Genomic DNA, 26,820 nt, shown 5'->3' with positions numbered 1-26,820 from the left:
ATAATTCAAGATGTAATGTCTCTAAGTATCGTTGCTTTTTCACAGTACGAGAAACATATATACATTTATTTCTTAATTATTTAATTTCTCTAAATATAACGCATGTGTCTAATATTTGGTGGCAACAGTTTGAAAAGTGAAACGCCGTTTTATAGTGAACGATGCAAAATGCCAAAACGAAATAAACTGCCCCTTTAGGCTAATGATAATGACAGAATTTCATATTGACACATTATAAAATTTTGTATATACTATGTCCCCAGCAAAGTATAAAATGTCGCCATTCTATAGAATATCTAGGCATTTTATAGAATGCCTGGCGTTTTTAGTCAAAGTATGAAGTAAGAGACTTTAGAATCCTTGCCAAATTCTATTGGATTAAGCAGCCGCCAACTGACCAGACAGAGATATCGTGACCAAGAATACCTTTATTTCTAAACAAGTTCTTAGAACATAAAATGAACTGAGATCTCGGATATAGCTGTTTTAAAATTCTTGCAGAAGTTCGAAGTCGGTAGAAATTATCCTGTGTCGCACTCATTACAACTGCCAATACATTGCGCGAATTATTATATACTTTCCCTAGGCATTGTATATAATATGGAGATGTGTTTCATTCTTTGCCAGTACCATAGTGTAGAGACATTAGATTATTTCGAAGCAGGAGACATGAAAAATGAGCAATGCCCTCGCCGGGAATCGAACCACGGACCTCTCGAATACACGCCGAGCGTGCTGACACTACACCTCGAAGACATGCCAAGAAGGCGGGAAAAATACCTTATAATATAAAGGTCTTTCTTTCCTTTTAATTTTATTCAAACGATTATCTCCGTTTTTGAATAGTTATTCCTCTTTAAAATTTTGCTCATCTCTATTCATGTCATTTTGCATGTCGAAAGGAACTGGACAAAAAGACACTAACTTTTGGAAAGTAATTTCTCGTTTCATGCAGTTTCTAATTTTATTGAATGCTGAGCATTTACATTCATAACTAGGAAATAGTATGTAGTATTTTTACTGTTTTAATGCTAAATCCCTTCTCAGTAAGTAGACTTTAAATAACACTTATTTAAATGCAAACTTTTTTCTGTTTACTGTGTATATATATATGTGTGTGTATGTACGTGCGGGTGGGTGTAACTACTTCCGTTACGGTGTTGTTTTCATCAGGTGTTTTTTAAATTGCATCAAATTGGATAATTATTGAAAACAATATGATTGCCTAAAACAATGTAGGGCCAACTCTCATTCTTCATGAAATGAAGCCTCGTCATACATTATTAGAATAACTAACTAACTGATTTGTACCTACTCCTGCAACTTAATTCAACTATGGGTGTCTTGCCCGTTAGTTCATATTCTCCTTATCGGGTATGAGGAACAGTTAGACCAAAAGAGTCACACTCATTAACTTACAATACACCGGTTCGAAGCCTTTGCCAACCTACAACCTTAATGGGGAGGCCGTCTACAAACCACGCAGGATTTGGAGATATTTGAACAGTCGTCAATGATAGCTAGTCCATCACGCAACCCACTCGGATAGATGTCAACCCTTTGACTTCTAACGGAAAATATACTATGTCCCACTAAAAGTTTAAAAATGACTGCTGAGTTTAAAAAGTACTTGGAATCTCCTGAATGTTCAGGATCACCTTCCAATAGCTGTAAAGTCAAGACGCCGCTGTGCTCGTTTAACACAAGTGAACATACAGAAAAGAACAAATAGGAGTTGCCCAATGTGTAATGTTGGCTTATGCAAAGAATGCTTTTGACTCTGTGCCATTTCATATAATTACTTGTATCTGTTTCATATAATAAAACATATAATAAAGTTTTCCAGCATAATAGGTGTGCTTACAGTAAGTGAATCGCTGCGTGTGGGATACATGCATCCAACCATTAACTACGACTCGAACATATCTGTCCCAGCTTAGCTAGTCTGTTTAGCTTGAAAACTGTTCGTCAAAAAAATCCCAAATGCTAAATTTACCGTATGTATGACATATTTTGTTCACTTGGCTAAAAAACGGGGTAATTTTTTAAAATTCGTAATCAAAGGGTTAAGTAAGAATATGGCTTGTGTTTTTATTGCTCCAGTGCCGATGCTGCCTAATACAGATCCTAACCAGCACAATAAGCAACCTACGGGGAAGAATAATTAGAACCAAAGTGCTTTCCAAAATAGCTCCGCTCTAATGAATTCGGATAAACAGGATTGTACAGTAAAGCATTTTTGATATAGAGAAAAATTGTGCATTTTATAATACGACAGCAGGCTCCTTGCCTATAGAATAATTCTGAAACTTTAAAAAAGCCATTAAAAGAAAAAAACTTACCATCGGAAGGCGGCTTATAAAAGAGGGGAGGAAGAGATGCGATCCCAGATGCACCCACAGATTCAGCGTGTCGAGCCTGAAATAAACGACATAAAATAAAAAGCCTGAAATAAAGAAAATACCATGCACAGAATATCAATGTTGAAAACCAAAGACTGTTTTTGAATGTATCGACTAATTGCGCGAAGTACAAGATTCTAGTCAGACTCAGAGTTTTAAAAAAGGAGAAAGAGTTTCAGAGATTCCCTCTCTTAGAATTTGACAAAAAATTTTTAAAAATTTAAATATTACAAACATTTAACAAAAATTAAAATAAAACTGCAGTCCGATTTGCATATTAAGATACAACGAAGCACAGTCAATGTACTTCTCATTTCTATTTTTTTCATCGTCGCCCAACCGATATAGTGGTTAGCATCGTATACGAGTCAGTTTCCCTTATAAAGTCTGCAGAATCATTAGGTTACTTTGATGCTGGGAGAGGTAAAAAAATATGCAATGCTCTCGCCGGGACTCGAACTTGGACTTCTCGAATACATGCCTAGTGTGCTACCGTTACACCACGAAAGCATGCAAAAAGAAGAGACATAATATCTTATAAATAATCCACGAAGACATCTTCCCCTTAGGCAGTATGTTTACCACCGTATGCCAGCATCGCATAGCTTTGACTACGATACCGATGTCGATGGTACGCTCTGTCGACGCTACGCAGTGTCAATCCGTATCGATCTTGTGCAATGTCGATTCTACGCAGCATCGATTTATGAACGCAAGCGAAAATTGCCTTGGATATTAGCTTAGGTAATGATCGATAGTAAGATTTGAATACGAGTTGAATTATCAGTTTTTTTGCAGGCTTACTGGGCCATTATTGGAATTCAGAAAAGGAGCAGATAATCAAAACAATCCTTACCAGTTCTTGAGCATCCTTGATACTGTTAGCTCCGACCTGAATGATAATAAGCTCCAATCTAAAAAAAAAAGGAAGAAACGAAAGCAGTTGTCTCACTAATTAGTTTCAAATAAAGAAAAATCAGAAATTTTATTCCTGTAGCATTCTTTCGACTTCAAATAAACATTCAAAAGCTAGCCCTTTATGACTTTTGAAAGTGTTCGTAAATATTCGTCAGTTTTTGAAACATAGTAAACACCGTGAGAGTGATATTCAGTCTTAAATCACAAATTATTGTGTCAGACACAGTAGTCCTTCAGGGATAAAGCCCCTTTGGACTAAAGAAGGATAAATTTTTTAATTTAATAATTTTAGGTAAGTTTAGAACAAATTTTACAAAATTTAATATTTAAGCATAATTTGAGTCGTAGAATCGAAACATTGAAAAACGTTCGTTATGTCAGGTCAGAAAAAGTCCGACTTTGTATCTGAATACTTACTCGTATGTTAGAGCAATGTTATATAGTATATAAATCTAATATATATTCTAAGAGCCGCTTACGGACAAGGAGATATGAAAAACGAAGTTAAAATTTCTTCAGTCGGAGAACTACCCCCCCCCCTTATTCCCCATTTCTTTGCTTTTATTTTTTTGGGGGGAGGGGGTTACAAGGTGTTCAATGTGTCATATTTTACTCTGAATCAGTTGAAAGGGCACTTACTTTCCTTTTCCTGCTTTGACCCAGCCTTCAGCAATGCTTTTCCGCTCTTCTACGGTCAAGGAAAGACCTTCGCCAGTCGTACCATTCACTGAAAATTAAAATGAAATTTACTGACAATCTTGCATTAAACAAGGTATCATTAAATTTCTAACTGAATAGTCAGCTGCCATTTTTCAAAAGTTTAGTTAAAAATACTTTCCGAGGTTTAAGCCGCCTTAAAAATCAGATGATTGTCATGAAAAACGTATTTCAAAAACATAAACCATTAATGTGAAAACTTAACACTATAGTCTAACAAACTGGAAGAGGAACACGCCAATACAAAATTTTTAACTAGGCAAAAAGTATCTTATTTTGCTGTAGATTCTGAGTAAAACTCTAACACAGACACAGGTCTCTCTATAAGGTATTTCTCCCGCCTTCTTAGCGTGCCTTCGTGGTGTAGTGGTCTGCACACTAGGCGTGTATTCCAGAGGTCCATGTTTCGGTTCCCGGCGAAGGCGCTGCTCATTTTTCATCTTTACTGCACCCAAAAAATGACTAATGTTTCTACAGTGGAGCCCGAACTAAAAGGGTGGTGGATGATGATTCTCCACACCCAGGATTTGGCGATTGGATCCCTTAAAACCCCAGTCGCCCTTAAAAAGGGTGGAGTATATAAGGTATTTCTCCCGCCTTCTTAGCTTGCCTTTGTGGTGTAGTTGTCTGCAAACTGGGCGTGTATTCCAGAGTTCCGTGGTTAGATTCCAGGCGAGGGCGTTGCTCATTTTTCATCTTTCCTGCTTTCAAAAAATACCTAATGTCTCTACATCTCTTCCTCAGGAAAGAAAAAAAAAATTGCAAAGATGGGAGAAGCAACAGCCATTACATATGAATGGAATAAAGCGAAAACAAATGTGCCACCATTAGAGAGGAAAGCAGTAATGAAGTGCGAAAAATTATAATATCACAATTCTGAAAGAGTTAGAAAGAAGTGAATTGGAATTAATGTCATAGCAAAAAATGATAAATTTATGTGAACAGAGTTGTATTTTAAAACTTAATCATAGATTTGATTTTGGTTTGCAAAAATTATTCTTAAAGCATCTTCAGTTTGTAAGGATTATGTTAATTTTATTAACAGTTAAATTTTAAGTGAAAGTTCCTTTCCTGTCAAATTCTTAACTTCAACTTACTACTTCCGGCCAGAACGTAGTTTGGGAATTTGCTGAATATTTAATGAGAAGGAGCGGTATTTAAACCACGAAGTTACTTACCGAGACAGAGAGAGAAATAGAGTTTCTGAACTACGCGCGTCTGCCTTTTTGGCCGCTCTCCCTCTCAAAGCTGTTTTACGCTCGGCCGTACTCAGGCCCTTGCTAAGCTTCGTAGTAAAATAAGTTAAGGGGCCAACTGTCATTGAACCTTGATAGCTTTGGCTATACTTAGTTAGTTAATCTTAGTTTTAGTTTAATTCTTAGTCTTTTAAGTTCAAGTCCAAAGTGCGGACTTTATTTGTTCACTCCCAGGCGGAGTTTTGTTAAATCTTATAGAAATAATAAAGGGTTATTTACCCTTCTCTCTTGTTGTTTCCTGTCTTCGAACCTGAAGCGATTATGAAACTCTAGCGATTATTCGAGTATCAGTTCCTAGGTTCCTCACTTCCAACAATAACTTAGAATTTCAAGTGAGGGACCTTACAAGTTGGTGAACTGTATTTCTTTGAAGCTTTTCACGTTCACAGAAATGTATCCTCCTTTCTTTTTAATGAAATTAATTTCAATGCATTTCTTCCGAATGCTTTCAAGTTTCTAATATCTCACTTTTTCAAGTTTTATTGTTATTTGTTCGACAGTTGGTTTTGCTCCAAGCATTGCTTTCGTTATGAGATGATGGACATTCTTCCTTTTTTCGCAAATGAAAAAAGGTGTGAAGATAAAAGTTGAGCAGGATGCCAGATTTTGTCAACATTTAGCGATTTCTCGCCCACTAGGCGATATTTTGGAAGTTTTCACAAAACATAATTTTATAACCTTGGTAACGATTTTTCTAGAAAGTTCTGCAAGGCATTCCTTCCTTGTCTGTGGGATAAACAATAGAATGCCTGAAACCGTTAATTCAGTTGAGAATGAGTATTATTAGACTGATGTATTATTCAGTTTAAATATTCGGCAATTTTTAGCCTTTGCAGGCGAGCATTTTTATAGTTTCCAATATTTGCTTAAAACTTTTTAAAGAAAATTTCTGCATTACTTTTTAACTCCCCTTCAGCTATCTTTTTAACTGCCTTTTTTTTTATTTTTTTTTATTTGTTATTATTATTTTTTTTTTCCAGCTGTAAAACTGTAAAAATCACTGAAGCACGCGTGGCGCGTAACCGATTTAAATTCAGTCTGAAATACGCACAGAAAATAAAAATGGAAATTCTTACCAAAAACACCTTTTACTCCATTCTTTACTAAATGCTCCACGTAATCCGGAATGATTTTTTCATTGATCTCACTGAAAGCAGATAATTATTTTAATTGTAATACTAAATACTAGCATTTTCACATAAATATCACCCTAAGTCAAAACGCTTATTTTTACTTTGTATATTAAATGATCTCATTTAAATAAAAATTATAAATATTTTTTGGGGGGGCAGGGGGAATCATCACATTTAAGTCTATTTTCTTGTAGATGAGCATACAAAAAAATTTTACGAATAAATAAATAGCATAAAATATCATGAAAATACGAAAAACGATACAGATATTCCTAATTTCCTTAATATCTAATATTGCACATTCATTAATTAAATGTTAGCTGCTGGGTAAAATGAAATCTCAATTCGAAGCGAATTTCAGTTTTAAAGCTCAGACGTTTGTTTTTGCATTTCTTTTTCAGAACGTAAAACGTAATAAAGAGAAAATTATCAAAGAATTAAAAAAAAAAGTGTGTAAAGATTTATTTACTTTTATCTAAACAGTTATTTTATGTTAAACACCTTTAATGTCCTTTTCACTTTCCATTTTGCTGCCAGAATGCAAATTTTACTTCTCGAGTATTCAAGTGAAGTAGAAAGAGAGAATATTTAAAGGAAGGTTTTGAATCGTTGAATCAGAACTTGTTTCGCCTGCTGAAGGCCACGTTAGTAGTTGAAACTCTTGATTGCAGTCTGTCTGCGGCGTCTTCCTAGACTTGCTCCGCTAAGCCAACTTGCGTGCTATTCATTCCGTGTAGCCTCTGGCTAACTTATCCCTCCCGGGGTCGAGGTAGAGAACTCTGCGAAGCTACTGGCTAGGATCTGTACCTAGACAGTCTCGGCACGAGGGTATAAAAATAACGAACCTAGAGGTTCTAAGGGTCCGGAAAGATCGCTAATCGGTCGGCCCGTGGGTCTGGCACGTCCTAGAACTCAAGTCTCTAGCAGCCCGGGAAGGCGCCCCGGGTTTGTCACTGGGCGATAAGCAGCCCGGGTGACTGGTAGGTAGCAAATTGACAACGGATGTCAGATTCAGGGGACAGCACCAGTCTCTTCAGGCTATGACAACGTTATGATTCAACTGACGGCGACAACGATTATGTCATGATGATAAATGATTCTGTACAAGACTCTGATTGTATATACTTTGTATAGTATTCTTTATCTTTTGTGTTGTATGTATATGACTGCACTGTGATGACATTAATATCTTTACAAGCTATGTACCTAAAGCTGAATGTAACCGTAGCACCTAGTGCTAACTTGTTATGTACATCTGTAACTATTACTGTATATATCAAACTATTACTGTACATTTTGGTTCGATAAATGTCCGCCATGAGAGCATTCTCCTGCTTGGTTAACTCCTTAGGTCGGGAGCTCTCATAGTGGTGATCAGATCAGTCTCTTCACGCTCCATTCAGACGGTGGTATAAATGTCGTAGAAGCATAGTCATAAGGCACAAAATGCGGAAGTTTCGTTCACACCTATCAGACAGGGTCTAAACCGTAGCCAGTTAGAGAAGTTAAATTTGCGCATGCGTGGATGTACCTACAGCTTTCCTGCTCTGTTTTCCCGCTCAATAGGTTTCGCGCGTTCGCTCTGATTGGTCGAGTGTTATACCGATTCCGCATAGAGTTGAAAACTTCGAACTTTGTGCAAAAATCCCTAAACGTTTTTATGGCGTAGCAAGATCTGATTACCTAGCAACGAAGCTCGGCTTAAACCAGTTGTGACATTTATGCCACCGTCTAAACGGAGCCTTAGGGTGCGAGGACAAGGGTCGAACCCCTGAGCCTGGTTGAGAAGTGGGATTGGACTCGTAGTGTCATTAAGTTGACGGAACGGGGAATGCATTTATCTTATCTTGGCTAATCTACGATTTAGCTTAAATTTGAATTCAGTACTTTTGAGTTACACCGTAAAAGTTGGCTGTTTTCGCAAGCACAAGAAGTGCCTTGTGTTAAATTATTGAGTTTCTAATAGAAGAATCTTTTACACCGTTCTTACATTCTCTGTCTGATTACTGGACAGAACCAGTAGATTCTCTGTCTGATTAAGAAGAGAGTTATCACTATGTCTCTGTCTGACATAGCGATAACTCTCTTCTTAAGTTCACCTTGAGTCTAAAATTAGTTTATGCTTCCGAAGAAGGTGAGACTCTAGAAGTGTATTACATTTATACAAAACTTAAATAGTTGCAATATGTACACGACGCCAAAAAAAAAAGGGGGGGACAGTTCTGTATCTCTTGTTCTACTGGGCCGATTGACGAAATTCAATTTGCGTTTTTTATGTCTCGAAAGTGCGACTTGGGATATGTATTAGATTTATATAAAGCATTGTTCTAATATAAGTATTTTGACACAAAATCGAACTTTTTCTGCAAGATTTATTTTAAAAATTTGTATTTTTAAATAATTTTTAATAAGTTTCCCAAAACAAATTTTGAATTATAATCTATAAAAATTTTACCATCATCTTAAAGTAGACGTTTTTCTAAACATACCTGCAAAAAATTACAGTTTTTATTCAAAATTTCCGGAGATATATGTGAATTTATATATTGGCGCGTTTTGAAATTTGGCATATTTGTTGAAAGCGAAAAAACATCAAATGTGGTTTCGACACTTTGCTAAAATTATTTGGAAGTAGAAGCGATGTAACTTTTCTTCGCTCATGCATAATATAAAAAAGTAGGTATGAGGTGGCTTTTTTCCGCTCCGGCATAATGGAAGGGAAAGAAAAATGGATTGCCATATATTAAGAAGTTCGCCAAGTGAATTATTCTTGGTGCAAACTGAAAAAAATTGTGCCAAGACAAATTTTTGAATTTCTCCGTCAATTTCGCATCAAATTTTACAAAATTTGATATCTAGGCATAATTTGAGTAGTAGAATCGCTATATGAAAAAAATTGGTAAGTTATTTCAGAAAAGGTCCGACTTTGTGTCAAAATACCTAGGATAGAACAATGCTATATGTAAATCTAATATATATCGTAAGTCGCGCTTTCTTGACATAAAAAACGCAGTTTGAATTTTGTCAATCGGCCCAGTAGAACGAGAGATATAAAACTAGCCCCCCCCTTTTTTTTTTCTCGCAGTGTACGCTTTGTTTTGTTTTGTTTTTGAAATTTTATCGTCTTTTTTCCACTTTATTTTAGGTACAGGTGATGGTATACATAACTAAGCAGACTCAGAAATTTTGCTATCGGTTTATTATAGTGAGTCAGAAAACTATTTTAGCTATGATTGGTTTATGTGATTACGGCAAAGCCTCGAGGGCTATCTGCCGAAGGGAGGACTTTCTAATGGAAACTGGCTCGCATACACGTTACACATGGGGAAAACCACGAAAACGCCCATGCAGCCAGCCCTTTCGCGGGATTCGAACCTCGGACCGAACTACCAGTGTTCATCGACTTTACCGCCCGGCCGCTATTTTATCTATGATACCTCGGGTTATATCATGACAGCTGCATTAATTAAGGTTGCATTCCTTAACAAAATATTGTTAAGAAGTCTAGATAAAAATCGCAATTTAAACAATTTGCTTTCTAAGCTGAAGGGAAAAGTACTTTTATGATTTAAAATTAGGCAAAAACGTTAACCTTAATATAATACAGTTTTCGAATTCAAAAACAAAATTAAGTTTTAATTAATCTAATTAAAAATTTCACACTGTCATGTTATTCAATCGTTTTAGTATTAATTCGCTTTTTATGCCTCCCAGATGGTGCAGTGGTTAGTGAAGCCATGGGTGTAACTGCTCATGTCTTCATATGAGGTGACTGTGGCCGCCTATTAGGTGCCTCCACAATAAAATGGCCACCACTCCTGGCCTTAGGAGTGCTCAATTCATTTTTATTCTACCACGGTAAATTAAACACCTTTCGCCCCCGCCAGCTGGGACACAGTGGGGGAGGATAGCTAAGACCTTACTCTTTAATAGAAAAAAAATCTCGTAATACATTTGCCAAAAAACACCGCTCTTGCATTTATTGCGCAAGAACTCTCATGTCAGGGATTTTGTAAGATGATTTTCAAGTTCATTTATAAGCCCGTTATTTTGATTCAGTTGAACTTTTCCGTATCAGTTGTTCGCATGGTAATAATCTCTCTTTATCCCCGAAATACGATAAGTTCGAATATTTGAGATTTCAACTGAAAATGTTTGTGCTTTCAAACGCCTTTTTATCAAGCAAGGCGATGCTCCTGAAACGGGCGTATATTTAACAGCATGTATATATTTTCACGGTGATTTATTTAAGCAGACAAATCTAACAAAATATAAATTTTTAAAAATTTGAAAGGTTTAACATTTTAACGGTCGCCCAAAGGTTGTGGCTAAGGTTTTTTACGCTCTGGCTGAGCTCGCAGCCTACCAGTCAGCTGTTACACTCACTCTTACTAACCCACTTTTTTTTTGTCTTTTTAGCTTTATTATTAAACATCATTTTCTTCGCACTTACGAATTCAACAGCAAAATCACAAAAATTTTAAAAACAGCATACCAGTATGCATTTAGAATTCCTGATGTAGCGTTAAGTGTTAACTTACATTTTTCTGCTTTTTTTAATCTTTTCTCAGTTTATCATATCAATGTCCAGTTTTCATACTAACATGGCTTTGCAAAACTTTTGTCTTTTTATTATTAACGTTTGTACGTTTACTTAATTTATTCAACATCACATTCTTGGCGCGTACGCCACATAAAATTCGATTCAACTGCAAAATCGCAAAATATTTAAAAACAGCATACCTTTAGAATTTCTGATAGACAGTTTCGCGAGCTGAAGTTAAAAATGTTTTATTCCCTACAGTGTTGCCATTGCTCGCTTTCAAATCGTTGAGTTAGGATTCGACAACATCATTGAAATATCACAGCTCCGGTATATATTAGCAAAACTAACTTACCCGTTAGGCTTGAAGGCCGTAAAAGGTGCGGAGATCAGACCCTCGAACGACAAGACCTATAACATAAATTAAAACAAAATAAACTCGTCACTATGCGGCCTACGAAAAATTATTTTGTGACCCAACGTGTAAGAAAGGATGTTAGAAATATCTTTAAGCGCTAAAAGCTTCATAAGGATTAATAAATGCGTTATAAATTATATCAATTGATTCTATTATGAAAGGAAAAGAAATCTGAAGCGGACGCCACATGACCTCCTTGTACGATATATTAAATTAGGCACATTTTTTGCAGCATATCATTTAAACTTATTTTAACTTTTTCGCTATTTATTATCGTAGTCATAGACTTCCAGTTACAGAAAAGTTTTTGATGACGAAAATTCGCATGTTTTGGCAATGTCAAATTTAAAAATAAATTAATTTTTGACAAATAATGAAATCTAACTTTTAATGCGATCTTCTGTTTTCTATAATTACATTTGAGAAAATTTTATACTCGTTATAAAAGAGTAAAATTATATGAATTTTGACTCCCGTACGACAAAAACTGACCTGGATGATTAATTCAAAAATTTGCAGTTTCTTATGTCATTTTCAACTTGCCTTGAGGAATCGGTTAATTAAGTTAGAATAATTCTAGGAAATAAGTTTAAAGAAAGTGGAGCCCAAAATGTGTATAATTTAATATGCCGTATAAGTAACGTGGCGTCTACATTAGACTTTTTTAATTGTTCTACTAACATAAGCGTTAACAACATTTATCACAAAATGGGGGAGGGGGATTTCGTTACATTTAAAAAGGGAAAGTGGTTTTAAATAATTTACTTCCTTACTTCTGATGGCTCTTGAAAAGGATAAGCAAGATAATTGAAATCTTACACTTACAGAACGGCAACAATTCGTATTTTGTCAGGACAGGAATTTGTATACTCTCTTGCGATGAAAGTCTGGAATTTTGCACGTAACGGGTTCATTTAATCCGTTCTGCATCTCGAATTTAAATCCTATTCCTTAACTATGTTCGAAAATTCGCAAAAATAATACTACTAGAATCAACCACAAATTTAGAACCATGAGCATTACCGTATGTTCTTCCTATTAACTTCGAAAGCGGACAGCAGAAGTAGTGTTTTAATTATAATTTCATTTGTCTGAAAGCAGTGTAAATATTGTAATTAAAATAATATTTTATAAAATATAAGCTTTCAGTTTTTGAATCAACGCAAAAATATGAAAGAAAACTGGCAATAGCTTAATTCCTGAAAGAACAAATGAAGGTTAAGATTTAAAAAAATCAATGAGCGGCAGTCACAAAAACTATAAAGAATTCTATTTTTATTTCGCCGCTACAGTTTCTACGTCTCAGACGATGAATGATATTTGCGGAAATCATGAAGAATTCTATTTTGACTTTTGTGTCTGCAGTAATTCGCGGCCACTATCATGAAACAGAAGATGCAACAGTGTACACAGCTGCTATCGTTTCTCAAAGAATCAAAAGCTTTTTTTGACTTTAAGTTTGGTGAGTTACAGTATTAAACATGTATTAAATTAACCGGCATTTTACGTTACCGGCATTAAAACAGCTCTGAACAAGAACAATTACCGAACGTTTTAATACATTCTTTATGCGTTACAAAAATAAACAGAAAGGTAGTTCATTTTGACGTACGTACTTTTGCGATTTTTTCAGAAGCCATCGGAAGACGGAAGCAGATACCAACCATACTTGTCAGGAAGAAAAGTAAGGGAAGAAAAATTAAGCGCGACGCCCACGATCAGCTGTTTTCTTTATCTTCCTTCCGCCCTGTTGCGCACGCTCCAAGTTCTTTGCACGCACGTGCTTCGCCGAAAGGTGACGCATCGTCCCAATGCTGTAACTAGGCGCGTGCATATTACGGAAATCTGGGCGGAAGGTCTGAACTGACAGCAAGCAATTTCTCTCATTACGGCCTGTAACGTTTGGGTCATCCGGTGATATGAAAATGCAAAATACATTATATAATATAAACAAAGTTACGTTAAGCAGAGTAAAAACGAAATATAAATGTCGAATAGCATCGATTTGCCTGTCCAGTGGGTGCTTGGAATATATCATTGATTCCAATGAACGCTGCGTGAAATCCGTGATGAGTGTTAGACTTAATGCACTAAGCTACTCGGTTCAAATCTGAGATAGTGCTAGAATGTATAAGTGCTCATGAACTGGTTTCAGACAAAACAAGGAGTAATTAAATAAATAAATAAATGCAGGACTGTAAAAAGGGAAATACAATGCTATATCTCATGAGGAAATAAGTTGTATAGGTCTCAAATTGATATCAATACGTAATAATTTATATTTAAATTTTTCAGCGTATTTTACTGTGTAGAGACATTATTTTTGAAGCAGGAAGGATGAAAAAGGAGCAACGTTTTCGTCGGGAATCCAACCACGGATCTCTGGAATACGCGCCCACGTGCAGACCACCACACCACGAAGGCATGCTAAGAAAGCGGGAGAAATACCTTATAACTGTATCAGTGTTAATTGCCTTGGTAGAGACGTTGTTCTTAATTTTGTTAATGAAAGTTTTAAAATCTTCAAGTTTGAGCTCCTTCTGTGTAAATCTTTATTACGAACAAACTAGGCAGGTAAGCTTGAGAAGGAAGTTACTTTGATAGGTTTGCAGTTTAATACAGTTCCTGAGGCTGTACATTATAACGAAGAAGCATAGGTGAGAAGAGATCGCAATATGGAGGTTTATATTCGCTTTTTACTCGCGAAGTCTAGAGTTCATGAGGATTCGAGAAGATTTCTGAATTTACGAAAAACTCCTGTGGCAACACAGATGTGCAGATTATAGGTAAAGGTGGAATTGAATCGCATTTCTAAATATGTTGCTTTGGTGACCCTGGGTGCAGTTCCATTCAGACAACATATTTCAGATTATGGCAAAACATACTAGGGTTATCTGCCTAAGGGGATGGATGCTTTCGTGGAAGACTTTCTAAGGGAAACTGCCTCGTATACACGTTAAGTCCCAATCACATATGTTTCCGCTACGAGGGACCGGACGTCGAAAGGGACAATTCTCAGAAACCGCACATTTTTAGGAAACCCACGTAGCTAGGTTACCATTTTCACTTACTACAAAGACTTGAACGCCAAACAATAACCGATTATCCTTCAGATTTGGATCACGTGATCCTTTAGAAGCAGAACTGTCGTCTGATTGGTTAATCTCTACCCGGGACAGAGCTCCAGCGGAAACATTTTCGGTGAGGTACATCGTTTCCGTAGCTAGGCGGGACTTCGCTTCCAACGGAGCTGTTCTAGCAGTAGCTGCCGCTTCTAGCAAGTCCCGTGTAGCAGGGGCTGTCGCTAGATGTGATAACCCATTTATACAAGGGAAAACGACGAAAACGCCTATGCAGCCAGCCCGTTCGCCTGGAATCGAACCCCGGTCTAAACTACCAGTGTTCAGCGATTTTACCGCTCTCTTGTGGGCGATTTATATGATTCAATATGCTTTTAATTTACGATATATCCAACTGGTAATTTTTATGAATATTCACAGTATTATCGTAATTTATGAAAGATTCTTTAATGCTCCAGGTTACGAATTTTATATAAAATTATTTGGTTTTGGTTGGCAACCTTTATTTCTCTTCCGATATTTGCTTTCTGAATTGTATTGAGGAAAATTATAATATTATCTGTGATTGCAGAAATTATTCGTCGTTGAGTATTTCACTTACAAGAAAGAAAAAAAGTCATGATTTTAGACTGCAAGCAATTTGGGACACAAAACAACCAATATACTATTTTACTATTTGAAAATCTTTAGTTTTTAACAGTATAAAAGAAAAGTAAATTGTCAATAACGCTCTAACTTTGCAAAATTGTATCCTTCTCGTTGCTTTTAACATAAATGCAGCATTTTTTAACATTCTTTCTCAGTGGAAGCTTTTTATCGTATATAATTAGAAGTGACATATTTTCTCCAACAGTAGGAATAAATAATTGCCAAACACCCTTTTCGTTCTTAATGACTCCACCAGATGTCACCACCAGCCAGCTAATATATTTTTACGCAAATTTAATTAGTCATCTTTTAGTACGGTTTTAAAAGCTCGGGAAATCTTACTACTATTATTATTATTTAAAAAAAATAATAATAAATAAATAATGGGGGTTAAAAGCAAAATATAAAAGACAAAGATTATAGTCAATTTATGCAAAAAATAAACAAATATTTAACTTTCTTTGAGAACAAAAAATATTTCATTTTATAAATCAAGAATTCTTTCTTGCCAAATGTACGCTTTTTTTTGCATTTTTTTACTTCCATGTACGAAGTAGAGGAAGTATTATTATCGCGAAAAATTCCGGATATCATATTTCAACGAAAATATCCGTTTTGACCGCTATCGAATGCAATTTGACGATGCTTTTGCATGACAGAATAAAGGACTCTTTTTTCCAAACGAATTATAAAACTGATTTAAAATGGATTCAGAAGAGATTTTTTTTTCGTGGCGTTTGTACGTACGTACCTCGCATAACTCAAAAACGAGTAGCCTCAGAACGTTGAAATTTTGTACATAGGACTGCTATAACATGTAGTTGTGCACCTCTTATTTTGGTTGCAATCGGCCGCACCAAAAGTATATAAATATATATGTATCAAAAGAATAAATTGAATTTATATACACTCACTCTGTTACTCATATGTATATATACTCACTCACTGAGCTAAGTTTTTATATTCTTATATGTTGGTAAATTGTGCACTTTTTGCTTTAAAAATGATTGAATGATCTTATCTTCCGATTAAGGTTTCTATGCCTTCAGTTAACTTGCATGCAATAGTTGTAGAATTATCAACACTTTAAAAGTTTTGAAGTGCGGCTATGCCTAAATTTTTATACTATAGCAGCCATATTTGTTTACATTTGAAACTCGGCAGAACAGTGAATTAAAGTCTTTCTGAACCTTCAGTATCTTTTTGCTAAGTGGGACCAAAAAGAAACTTTTAGTTTTGTGCACCGAAAAATCTGCCTTCTTGTCTGCTGGTCGAATTGCTTGTTTTTTGGTAGAAACTGTAATTTTTTTTAATTGTTTTAACTGTATTTGGTGTTCTGTGTTTTTCTAAATATTTAAATTTTTTTAATGAATATATTTTGAGCTTTTATGTATTTTCGTCTTGCTGCGAAGTGAGAACTGAATTAATTGAATGAGAAATCTATCTCTAGTGAAATTCGAGAAAATAAGTTTAAATGAAATGCAGGAAAAAAATGTGCATAATTTAATATTCCGACCGTCGTTTCTAAAACAACAAATTCCGGACCTCAATGAAATACCAAAAGGAATGGCGAAAAATAAAATAATAATAAATTAAGCAATAAATATTGAAATTAAAATTTACTAACAGATACTATTAATGAAAAATTAAATGTAAAAATTACGTAAAAGTACTTAAAAATTAATACAAATTAATAATAATTAGGAAAAGAATAAGTTACATAAAACTAATGCATTTCTAAAAATAAAAATGAAGTTAGAAGTTTAAAAACTTTATCGAAAGTTGCAAAATAATTTATAACAAAGCATGGAAAATGAAGGATTAAAAAAAAAGACAGGAACTGTATTTTCCAAGGTCAGATAAAGCTGATTTCTTGGGCATTTAAATGCTTCTTGACTGGACAGGTAGATCATAAATATCCCTCAAGTGATAGCATTTTGAAATAGGGTGTTTATTTCTCATTCTCTGTGCCACCCAGACGGTATATGCCGCTCGCCGGAGAAGACATGATTGTAACTGTCTGTTCCTTCATAAGAAGCAAAGGTGACCCACCTATTAGGTGCGTCCATAATACCACCACTTCTGGCTTTAGTTGTGGCCAAGTGGAAGTCGGCTGAGGGCTCGCCGTTGGGGGGGGGGAGGAATTTCCCAGGTGCTTTCGTTTTATCGCCTATTTTCCTGATCGCAGGAACAGTAGGTATACAAGTCAATACAAATTTTAATAATTGCTAAAAACCCATAACAGCATTTGAAACTTTTTTTTTTTTTTCAGTCTAAAGGGGTTTTGTCCCTGAGGGACTATTGTTTTCGTTCTGCGATTTTTCGTCGAATCACTCTGAATGTCCGTTTCAGTTTTCAAACTGTTGCCACTAAATATTTTCGCCTTGTATTATATTGGAAGAAATTAAATAATGAAGAATCTGCATAAATGTATGTAGTATATTTCTCGCACTGTGATAAAACAACGGTACCTAAAGCCATCCAATTTTGAATGACGTAATCCGGCTGCGAATATGGCCATCTGGAAGCCCAAATTTCGAATTTGTTTTATTATCGACCTCATATTTTGTAAAACTTTAACGAATTTTTGATTAACAAACTCAAGGATTTCAAAGCGAGCCATGGCAACGTTGTACAGAAAAAACATTTTTATCTCCAAGGCGCAAGACTCTGTATCGGAAATTCTAAAGATATGCTCAATTTAAAAATATTTTGCGAAATTGCTGTTGAACTGAATTTTATGGTTTATTTGCGAAGAACGTGATATTTAATAAATAAAGGTAACAGACAAAATGTTAAAAAAACGCCTCCTTTGGACGTAATTTAAAATCTGAAACCTTTCAGATTTCCTTTTCTTTTTTCTTTTTTTTTTTTTTTTCCTTTTATTATTATTATTATTTTACTTTTTGCAAATGGCGGCTCCTCAGCCGACTTCGGCTCGGCCACTTTTGAGGTAAAATATGGTGGTCACTTTATTATGGAGGCTCCTAATTAGGTGGTCAACCTTTACCTTCTGTGAAGGGACGTGTGTGACGGTACCTGAACTTTATATCCATCCTGCATACCCTGGTCACCTGCATAATCCCTACGCTTAAATATGGCATACGTTTATTGTATAGCGTATATCGTAATGTGTGTGTAATTCTAATGTATTTATAATGTAAGAGTATTGTAATGCATGCGTAATTACAAAGTAACTGTAATCTACGTGTAATTGTAACCACGTAACATGTGATTATAACGTTACCTGTACTGCAAACCATCCTGCATATCCTGGTCATCAGCATAATCACTATGCTTAAATATGTCATGCGTATGTTGTATAGCGTATATTGTAATGTATGTGTATTCCTAATGTGTTTATAAGATAAGAGTTGAGTGTGTACTGTGCAAAACTATGTCATCAGCATATTCATAAGGCATAAATCAGCCATTTGCAAATTGTAATGTGTATATATCTATTTGTGGACACTTGTAGCGCATTATGCACAACAATGTCACCTGCACTGTAAACTAGAAAAGTCTAAGTTCTTTGTACTATGTTCTACACTTCTTCCTCTGGGCCGCTCTAGATAATGGTGGACGTGGTGCTGTACCGATTAATCATTGTGGTAAAGGGAGAGTGCCTACGTCCTACGTCGCTTGTGAAGGGGCGCACAGTTACAACAATGCCTTCTCTGGGATTCGAACCCGGGCCCTTTATTATTGCCGTCTGCTTCCCTAACCAGTATACCAAACATATAGAAATTATCAAAATTTTCCGAATGCGCCAAACTTTGGTAACTATTCGTCAGTTTAAACAAGCCAATTTCATATGTGTTCACTTTTATATATTCTAAATTTCAATAGATTTTATAGACGAATCATTTATTTGTGCTCTATCCGCCGTCTTCAATAAACTACGCCTTCATACTTTGCCTTTTGGCAGAAAGACGTAGCGATTCGTGAGTTCGAATTTATGTTTAGTGTAGTAACTTCGGTTAATTCTTTTACTCATGCTCAGTTATCTGTGGGTTTCTATTTCGAATAATGCGAATGTAGTTACTTGAAGTATAGTTTAAACTTTACTTTAATTATGTCAATAATTGTACGAAGTAGATTTGACAGATTTTTCTTTAACCAAAGAAAATTCACTTAATTTCTAAAGGGTTTCCCTGGAAACTGTTGCTGTATATTTGTTTCTAGTGCGGTTGTGTATACATTCCGTCAACCGAAATCTATACACAACCCGCACTCTTGACACCATTCCACATTTGCATGCTAAGATGTATTTCCTTTCCCCCACTTTATTAAATTTCAGTTTGTAGCCTTGGCTGCTGATGTTCAAACTAAATTATGAATAGGAACAGCAAAAATTACAAACAAATAGCTAAGTTTATTGCTTTTATTTTGCAGCTATCAAAATGAACTGCTACTAGAATAACAACATTCGAAAAACAATGTAATCATGAATCATTACTCGTTGCCATTCAGCGTAAAAGAAATATAAATATAAATATGAACTACTTGTTGCCATTTAGCATAAAAAAATATGAAAATTAACAAACTGTTAAAGTTAATTTTATGAAATAATTAAACACACGCAAAAATATAAAATACTTGGAATAAGAAATAATTATTTCTGATGCAAAAACTGGGTCACTACAAGTTAATAATCGTTTTTGAAATGAAAACTATTTTTGACGATATCAGTAATTTTATTTAAACTTTAAAACTAACAGAAATATTAGCTACTCCATTATAAAATATTAAGTTACTGATATGCAAATATGTTTAGAATATCATTTGGTTGTTGCCATTCCGGAAAAGCACAACTACATTTCTTTTCTCCGCCAGAGGGACGTCCGCGGTTTCTTATGGGGTTTCTACGTCATTTGTAAGCAAACATGACATTGACTAAAATCTATGCCATACATAAGGTTGTTGCCTTTGCCTAATTTTAATGCTTTTACTGTACGTTTTGAAAACATTCTTAATCTAAGGTTAAGCACTTACGAACCATGTTTGGTGTATTGTAAGCAACCATGTTTTGGTGTTGTTAGTCCAAAGGGGTTTTGTCCCCTGAAGGACTATTGTTTTCGTTTTGCGATTTTGCCTTGAATCACTATAAATGTCCGTTTCACTTTTCAAACTATTGCCACCCAATATTAGAGTCCTGCATTATATTTAAAGAAATTAAATAACGAAATCTCTGCATAAATGTATGTATATTTTTCGCATTGTGATAAAACAACGGTAGAGCTATTGAATTTTGAATGATGTAATCCTCCTACGAATATGAGCATGTGGAAGACCAAATTTGAAATTTGGAATTTATTTTATTATCGATTTAATATTTTGTAAAACTTAAAGAATTTCTGTTTCACAAACTCAACGATTTCAAAGCGAGCAATGGCAACATTGTACGGAAAAGAAAACATTTTTATCTACAGCGCCGCAACACTGTGCATCGGAAATTCTAAGGATATGCTCACTTTAAAATTATTTTGACATATTGCTGTTCAGCTGAATTTTATGGTTTAAGTGCAAAGAACATGATATTTAATAAATTAAAGCACCACACAAAACGTTAAAAAAAACGCCCCTTTAGACGTATTAAAAATTTGAAACCTTTCAAACTTTTTTTTTTTTTTTTTCGCTCTTATGTATTGTCGGCTGCGCAGACAAGAAATAAAAACGTCTCGGTTTATCAAAAATCAGATTGGCGGTAAGTGATTTTCAAAGGTGTTTTTAGGTAACCGTAGATACAGAATTAACAGGCATTCCTAGAAACATCATTTTAATATTTCCCGTCGCTTAACACTTTCGCATTTACAAAAACCTGGCAGCAAGTGATTTATAGGACCATGAACTTGGCTTGGAGGAAATTATGATCTGATTGTGTTGCAGAGAGCATTTTCAGGCCTTTGACATTGAGGGTTTTTTTTGGGGGGGGAGGGGTTGCTGTTGTTGTTTTTCGTGGTATTTATTCACGTAGTGTTTCCCAATCTTTTTTAGAGTGAGGATCACTTACAATAATTAGCAGAATGTTCTGCGGACCACCTAACTCTTGTCCCCTTCGAAACAACTTTTTAGCATATGTACTTATATATTTACTAGCATATACTTATATTAAAAAATAATTAAAATTCATTCAATTTTATACTGACATTAAATAATTAAGTTAATAGAAGAAATTTTATATTTGTTAATAATTATTGTGGCTAGCAAAATTTGGATAGTCTTCATCTTATTAATTAAATATTAAATATATGTTGGCACTCACACTACTGAAGTAAAGGAATCTGCAATGGTTGCATAACTTTTCAGCATACATACTGCATGTATGTATGCTGAAAAGAAGCACCTCCGTCATAGCGGATTAAATCTTCCTTTTGTTACTAAGACTAAAGTGAGACGTCCGTAGAAAGGAGTATCATAAAATGGCATAAATTTCATAAAATGTCAATCTTGGGAGGAAAAGGGATAGAGGATAGCTATTTCCAGAATCTGAGATTTTAAGTTATAGTCTAATATATATAGTTAATTTGAATTTTGTTTATTCATTTATTTTTTAATTCTAGGAGATCCACAAGGATAAGCTTCGATCCTCGGAATACAGACTGAGAAACATTGATCTTTCTATGAAGCCCGCCAGCAGCCGAGCGGTAAAATCGCTGAACACTTGTACTTCCGTTTTAGGCAAACGGGCTGGCTGCACGGGCGTTTTCGTGGTTTTCCCATGTGTAACGTGTATACGAGACAGTTTCCCTTAGAATGTCCTCCACGAAAGCATTTCTCCCCTTAGGCAGGTCAAGTGCTTTGCCATTATCAAAAATAAACCAAACACCGCTCTTTGGAACTGGTTTAAAATAGATTTCTGCTCTGATCATTATTTACTGAACCGTGTCTGTGTTACTATTTTGTTGAAATTTGAAGAATTTTAATGAATTTATTCGTTAAATTGTAGTACCTTTTATATAATGTACAATGAGAATTCTGAAGAGGTGCAGCTCTGGCGGGAAAATAGGATTACAAGGGCGAGGTCATAGAGAATAACATGAGAGGATAACAATAGAGAATAACAATTTAGAGAATAACATGGCTATTTCTCTAAATTGCCGAGACATCGCCAAGTTGGCGAAGATTTGAGCGACTGGTTTTATGGCCAGTTTTGGCGATGATTTGGGTGACTAGTTTTATCGCCAGTTTTGGTCAAAATTCGCCAAACTTAGCGACCATTTGGCGACATTTGGGTCCGGTCCCTGTAAGTTTACCAGGTTCATTGACCACTACTTGTTTCAGCGTCAAATAACCAAAGATCTACATTTTTGGTTCTATACAACAAAAAGTGCTCGTGAATGTTCGGACTATAACGAACTATCTTATTATAAACAGCGACAATCTTTAAGCAGTATAATTCTCATTTTTATTTATAATTTTTTGCCTATTAATGTTATTAACGTAAGTAGCAGTCTCAAAAGTGGTGTATAATCTTAATGATAATAGTTTTATTTTTGTAATATTATTCTATTACTTTTTAAAAAAAGGGCATAAAAAAGGTCTTTCAGACGAAACAGCTGCTCTTTCTGTGGTATCCTGTAATTGTAACTGAATAATTGTAATTGATCCCTATATGTAGCTGTAACCGTATCTGGCCGTACTTTTACCGTACTTTTAACATAACCGTACTTTTAACATTAGCTTTAGGATACTAGAGCCGGGAGAAAACTATACAAGACCGGGGAGAGCATAAATTTCTCAGTTCAGATTTGAATACTGAGTACTGAAATATCTCCGTGTGAGCTTCGCTCTTTAGATGCGCTTTGCATTGCGTTGAGTTTAACGTTCTTAGTAGTAACTGCTGATTGTAACAGTAGTAACTGATAAGTGTAACTGCTGATTGTGCTTTGTGATCCTGAGAAGAGCTGTGCGGGTATTTTTGTGGAAAGTTTCACAACTGTAAAATGTTCCTTTTGATAAAATTAATAAAATTGGTTGTGTGTGCATTCAACCTGTTACGAACCCCTACGTACGCAACAGTATTATACATCCAATCCTCAGTCAAAGCATTAATTATCATTTAAAGTGTGTACTATCCATATCGTACTCAAATAACTGTAGTATATGATATCTTTCCACAGCAAAATTTTAGAATCATTAGGTTATTTTGAAGCAGGAAACTCAAAAATGTGCAATGTCTTCGCCGGGACTCGAAGCGTGGACCTCTCGAATACGCGTCGAGTATGTTTCCAATCACACTGCGAGAGCATACGTAAAGGAGGGAGAAAATACCTTATAAAATGATTTCCGGAATTTCTTGCATTCTGACTTAATTTTTGGAAGATTAAAATTTATTAGTTCTTTTTAGCTTTGCGTTTTAACACCCTCCAAACTACATCATCTCTATTTAGCTCTTCCAAACGACAGAATCTCTTACTCGTTATTTTCCATGTATGACGCTCTGTGTTATAAAATTGCCATAAAGTATTGCTGTCAATTTTTAATAAGCTATCATATGTGGTCTAGGTATAGATTAATCCATTTTGCATTAATTCCTATGCCCACAAGCGGGCGAGCGGTAAAGTCGTTGAACACTGGTAGTTCTGACCTGGGTTCGATTCCAAGCGAATAGACTGGCTGCATGGACGTTTTCGTGGTTTTCCCCTGTGTAACTTGTATAGGAGCCAGTTTTCCTTAGAAAGCCCCCAACAGAGGCATCCTTTTCCTTAGGCAGATAGCCTTTGCGCTCTTTGCCATAATTTAAATAAACCAAACCATTGATTAATTTAGAATTCAAGCAAAAATCAGCGTTAAAATTGCAAATTTTCACAGGACTAGTTTCGATGGTTTTTGCGAAGATGAACGAGATAAGATATAGTGATTAGATAAGATAAGAAAAGAAAGACTGGACAAGAGTTAAGCTACTGGTGCCATCTACTGATGAAACGAGAGCTAAAATATAATTTCCTTAAAGGCTGAAGGCAAAGATGGATTGGAATTAGGGTAGTTAACTACAACAGAAAAATTTTGTTGAATATGAAACACCTCTAGAAAATCTAATTTACTAATGGAAGATGTTTTTTGAATAATTTTGGAGAAATTGAAAGTGTGATTTTCAAACCAACAATGCTGGGCAACAGAGGACTTCTGTGTTTCCTTTTTTTCAACATATGCCTCATGTTCCTTAACGCAAAATTTTAAGGTTCTCTTAGTTTGGCCAATGTAAATTAAGCCACACTGACAAGGAATCCTGTAAATACCCCAGGAATTCATATCCGGAATGGGGTCCTTGAACATGGAACTCGGAAATTTAATTGACAGGAGAATAAACGACCCGAAAATTAACACTTTGCAAAATGCGTGCAATTTTATAGCTAATTGATGGAAGGAAAGGAACGGCAACAGATATCTTATAATCTCCCAAAACAATAGTGTGCCTTTTGGTCTGTTGAGATTGAGAATTTTTTAACTGCTATTCAAACTTCTCAAACTATTGATTACTATGGGAAGAATAGTTTCGGTTTATGAATATCTCAGATAACGAGCGGTCTTTAGGAACGAATTAATTCGTGAATCAAGATTTCATTATACTTGACATATTATTTTAGTTTGCTATTGATATTAGACGCTTTGATGATCATTAATAAATGTTTTTGAAGTCTTAGTCTCAAAAGCATTTTTTTCCAGCTAAATATAATAAATATAAATACCGATTTTTTTTTTTTTTTTAAATGTTCTGTGGCATTCTAAGCTGTTATCTAGTTGAAGTAGTAGCCCACGAGAGGATTTACTGTATATTCATAAACATTGTCTTCTTTTCTTCGTCAATTTTATTTTTTCAAATGCATTGAGATTAGTAAATCCGAAATTTCGCCCGTTACATAGTAAAACTTGCCGCTCTTAACTTAAACACATTTAACCTATGCATAAACCCGCCTCTATAAATGCTTATCTTAATATTAAAATGGATGTCGTCCAGGAAAAGAGGTCAGCGACTTTGACTGCCGTATCGAAGGGCTCGGGTTAGAATCCCGGAGAAGGCATGAATGTAATTTGTCCGTTTCTTCATAGGAGGCAACAGTGGCCCACCTCTTAGGTGCCTTCATAATAAAGTGACCACCGCTTCCGACCTTAGCAATGGCAAATGCATATAAACAGCTATAGCCCGCCATTGGGCGGGGGGCACTCAAATGATGTTTGAGTTTAATAAAGAAACGCCTCCGGTGTTTCTTTATTATTTCCTTCTTTTATTTAGGGCTTCGGTGCGCTCCGATGGGAATTGTGATTTATCCAAAAAAGCAGAAATGCCGAAGCCAGGCTCGGTAGCTCAATTTAATCACTGATTTAAGTCAGAAACTTGAGTTTTACTAAAGTCAATCTTTAGCCAAAGTTAGATTTTCCATTCGCTTTAGTTTCCATGTTTTTTAACCGCAAAGAAAGGTTATTTTTCTTCCTCTTCAAGAGATTTGCTTTCGTTGTAGGGTTCCACCCTTTTATCTAGCAACTACGTATAGAGGAACCTACAGCTAAGGGAATAATAGTCCAGGAACTGAGGCGTAAACTCAAGAAGGGTTAATTACCCTTTATTTCTCAATGTAAGAGTTAAGCAGTCGGCACCTTTCTCAGGGCATACAGCAAAGCCTCCAATTGCGCTTGAACTCAAAATAACAAGAACTATGACTTAACTAAAGAGATATAGGCGAAGCTATCAAAATTCTAAGTGGTTGGCCCCTGAATATCAAACAAGCTAGCGACGCTAGCAACGGCCTGTAATACGGCCGAGCATAGTAACATCTTGGCGAGAGCCAAAAGGCGAACGTGCGCTAGTCAGAAACTCCGAGGCTCTCTCTCGAAGTCAGTGGACCTTTGACATAAATACCACTGTTACTCATTTGCATTAAACGCGATTCTAAAGACACAGTCTGGTAGGAAATTGTAAGCTGAAATTATGAAGGACAGGGAAGTAGCTTTAACTAAAGATAACTGTTAAAAACTTAGGATAAACCTTGCATCGTTAACTGTCATATGTTATGATATCTATTCATTGGATTATTCAACGCTTCTTGATTGTCAACGTAAATTCTAACCGCCTATTACATATTTTCTTTATTAATTCGAAGAAATAATTTTATCTATCTGTGAAATACGAATTAATTATTCGTACTTCGCAAATGGATAAAAACTCAGCTTGGAAGATTGAAGAATGAGTTGATTCTTTCAATATGTATTCAAGAAAACATTGAGCTAAATAAATGTTCTTTTTTTAAATTTAAGTCTTTACTTTTAGCCCAAAGGGATAATTTGCCCAGAAGGGCTATTAATTTCGTTTTAGCACATTGCATCGTCCACTATAAAACGGCGTTTCACTTTTCAAATTGTTTCCGCCAAATGTTAGAGCCCTGCATTATATTTAAAGAAATTAAATAATGAAGAATCTGCACGTATGTATGTATGTTTCTTGCATTGTAAAAAAAACAGCGGTACCTAGAGATAATACATTTTGAATAACGTAGTACTCCAACAGAACATGGGCACTTGGAAGCCCGAATTTTGAATTTCGAATTTGTTTTATTATCTATTTCAAATTTTGTAAAACTTTAACGAATTTTTGATTAAGAAACTCCACGATTTCAAAGCGAGCCATGGCAACACTGGAAAAAAAAAAGAAAAACATTTCTATCTCCAGCGCGAGAGACTGTGTACCTGAAATTCTAAAGATATAC

The 26,820-nt window shown here is 35.3% G+C and overlaps 1 protein-coding gene across 1 annotated transcript in view; it reads right to left on the bottom strand.

The window, feature by feature from the left end:
• LOC118195837 (N-acetylneuraminate lyase-like) overlaps nucleotides 1-13,106 on the bottom strand; it is a 32,289-nt gene extending 19,183 nt beyond the window's left edge. Inside the window, exons 1-6 of the mRNA XM_035367173.2 lie at nucleotides 13,004-13,106; nucleotides 11,325-11,380; nucleotides 6,370-6,440; nucleotides 3,960-4,047; nucleotides 3,259-3,316; nucleotides 2,343-2,418 (exon numbers count right to left, since the gene is read on the bottom strand). Coding sequence (XP_035223064.1) covers nucleotides 2,343-2,418; nucleotides 3,259-3,316; nucleotides 3,960-4,047; nucleotides 6,370-6,440; nucleotides 11,325-11,380; nucleotides 13,004-13,054 — 400 coding nt within the window. The 5' untranslated portion in view covers nucleotides 13,055-13,106. The remainder of the gene's footprint in view (nucleotides 1-2,342; nucleotides 2,419-3,258; nucleotides 3,317-3,959; nucleotides 4,048-6,369; nucleotides 6,441-11,324; nucleotides 11,381-13,003) is intronic.
• Nucleotides 13,107-26,820: the final 13,714 nt, after the last annotated feature.

This window comes from Stegodyphus dumicola, chromosome 6 (genome assembly GCF_044657685.1).
Source record: "Stegodyphus dumicola isolate Sdum_Otavi_A_Nest chromosome 6, ASM4465768v1".
Lineage (NCBI taxonomy): Eukaryota > Metazoa > Arthropoda > Arachnida > Araneae > Eresidae > Stegodyphus > Stegodyphus dumicola.
Note: the sequence above shows the minus strand (reverse complement) of the source record. Positions and strands in the feature narration are given on the sequence as shown.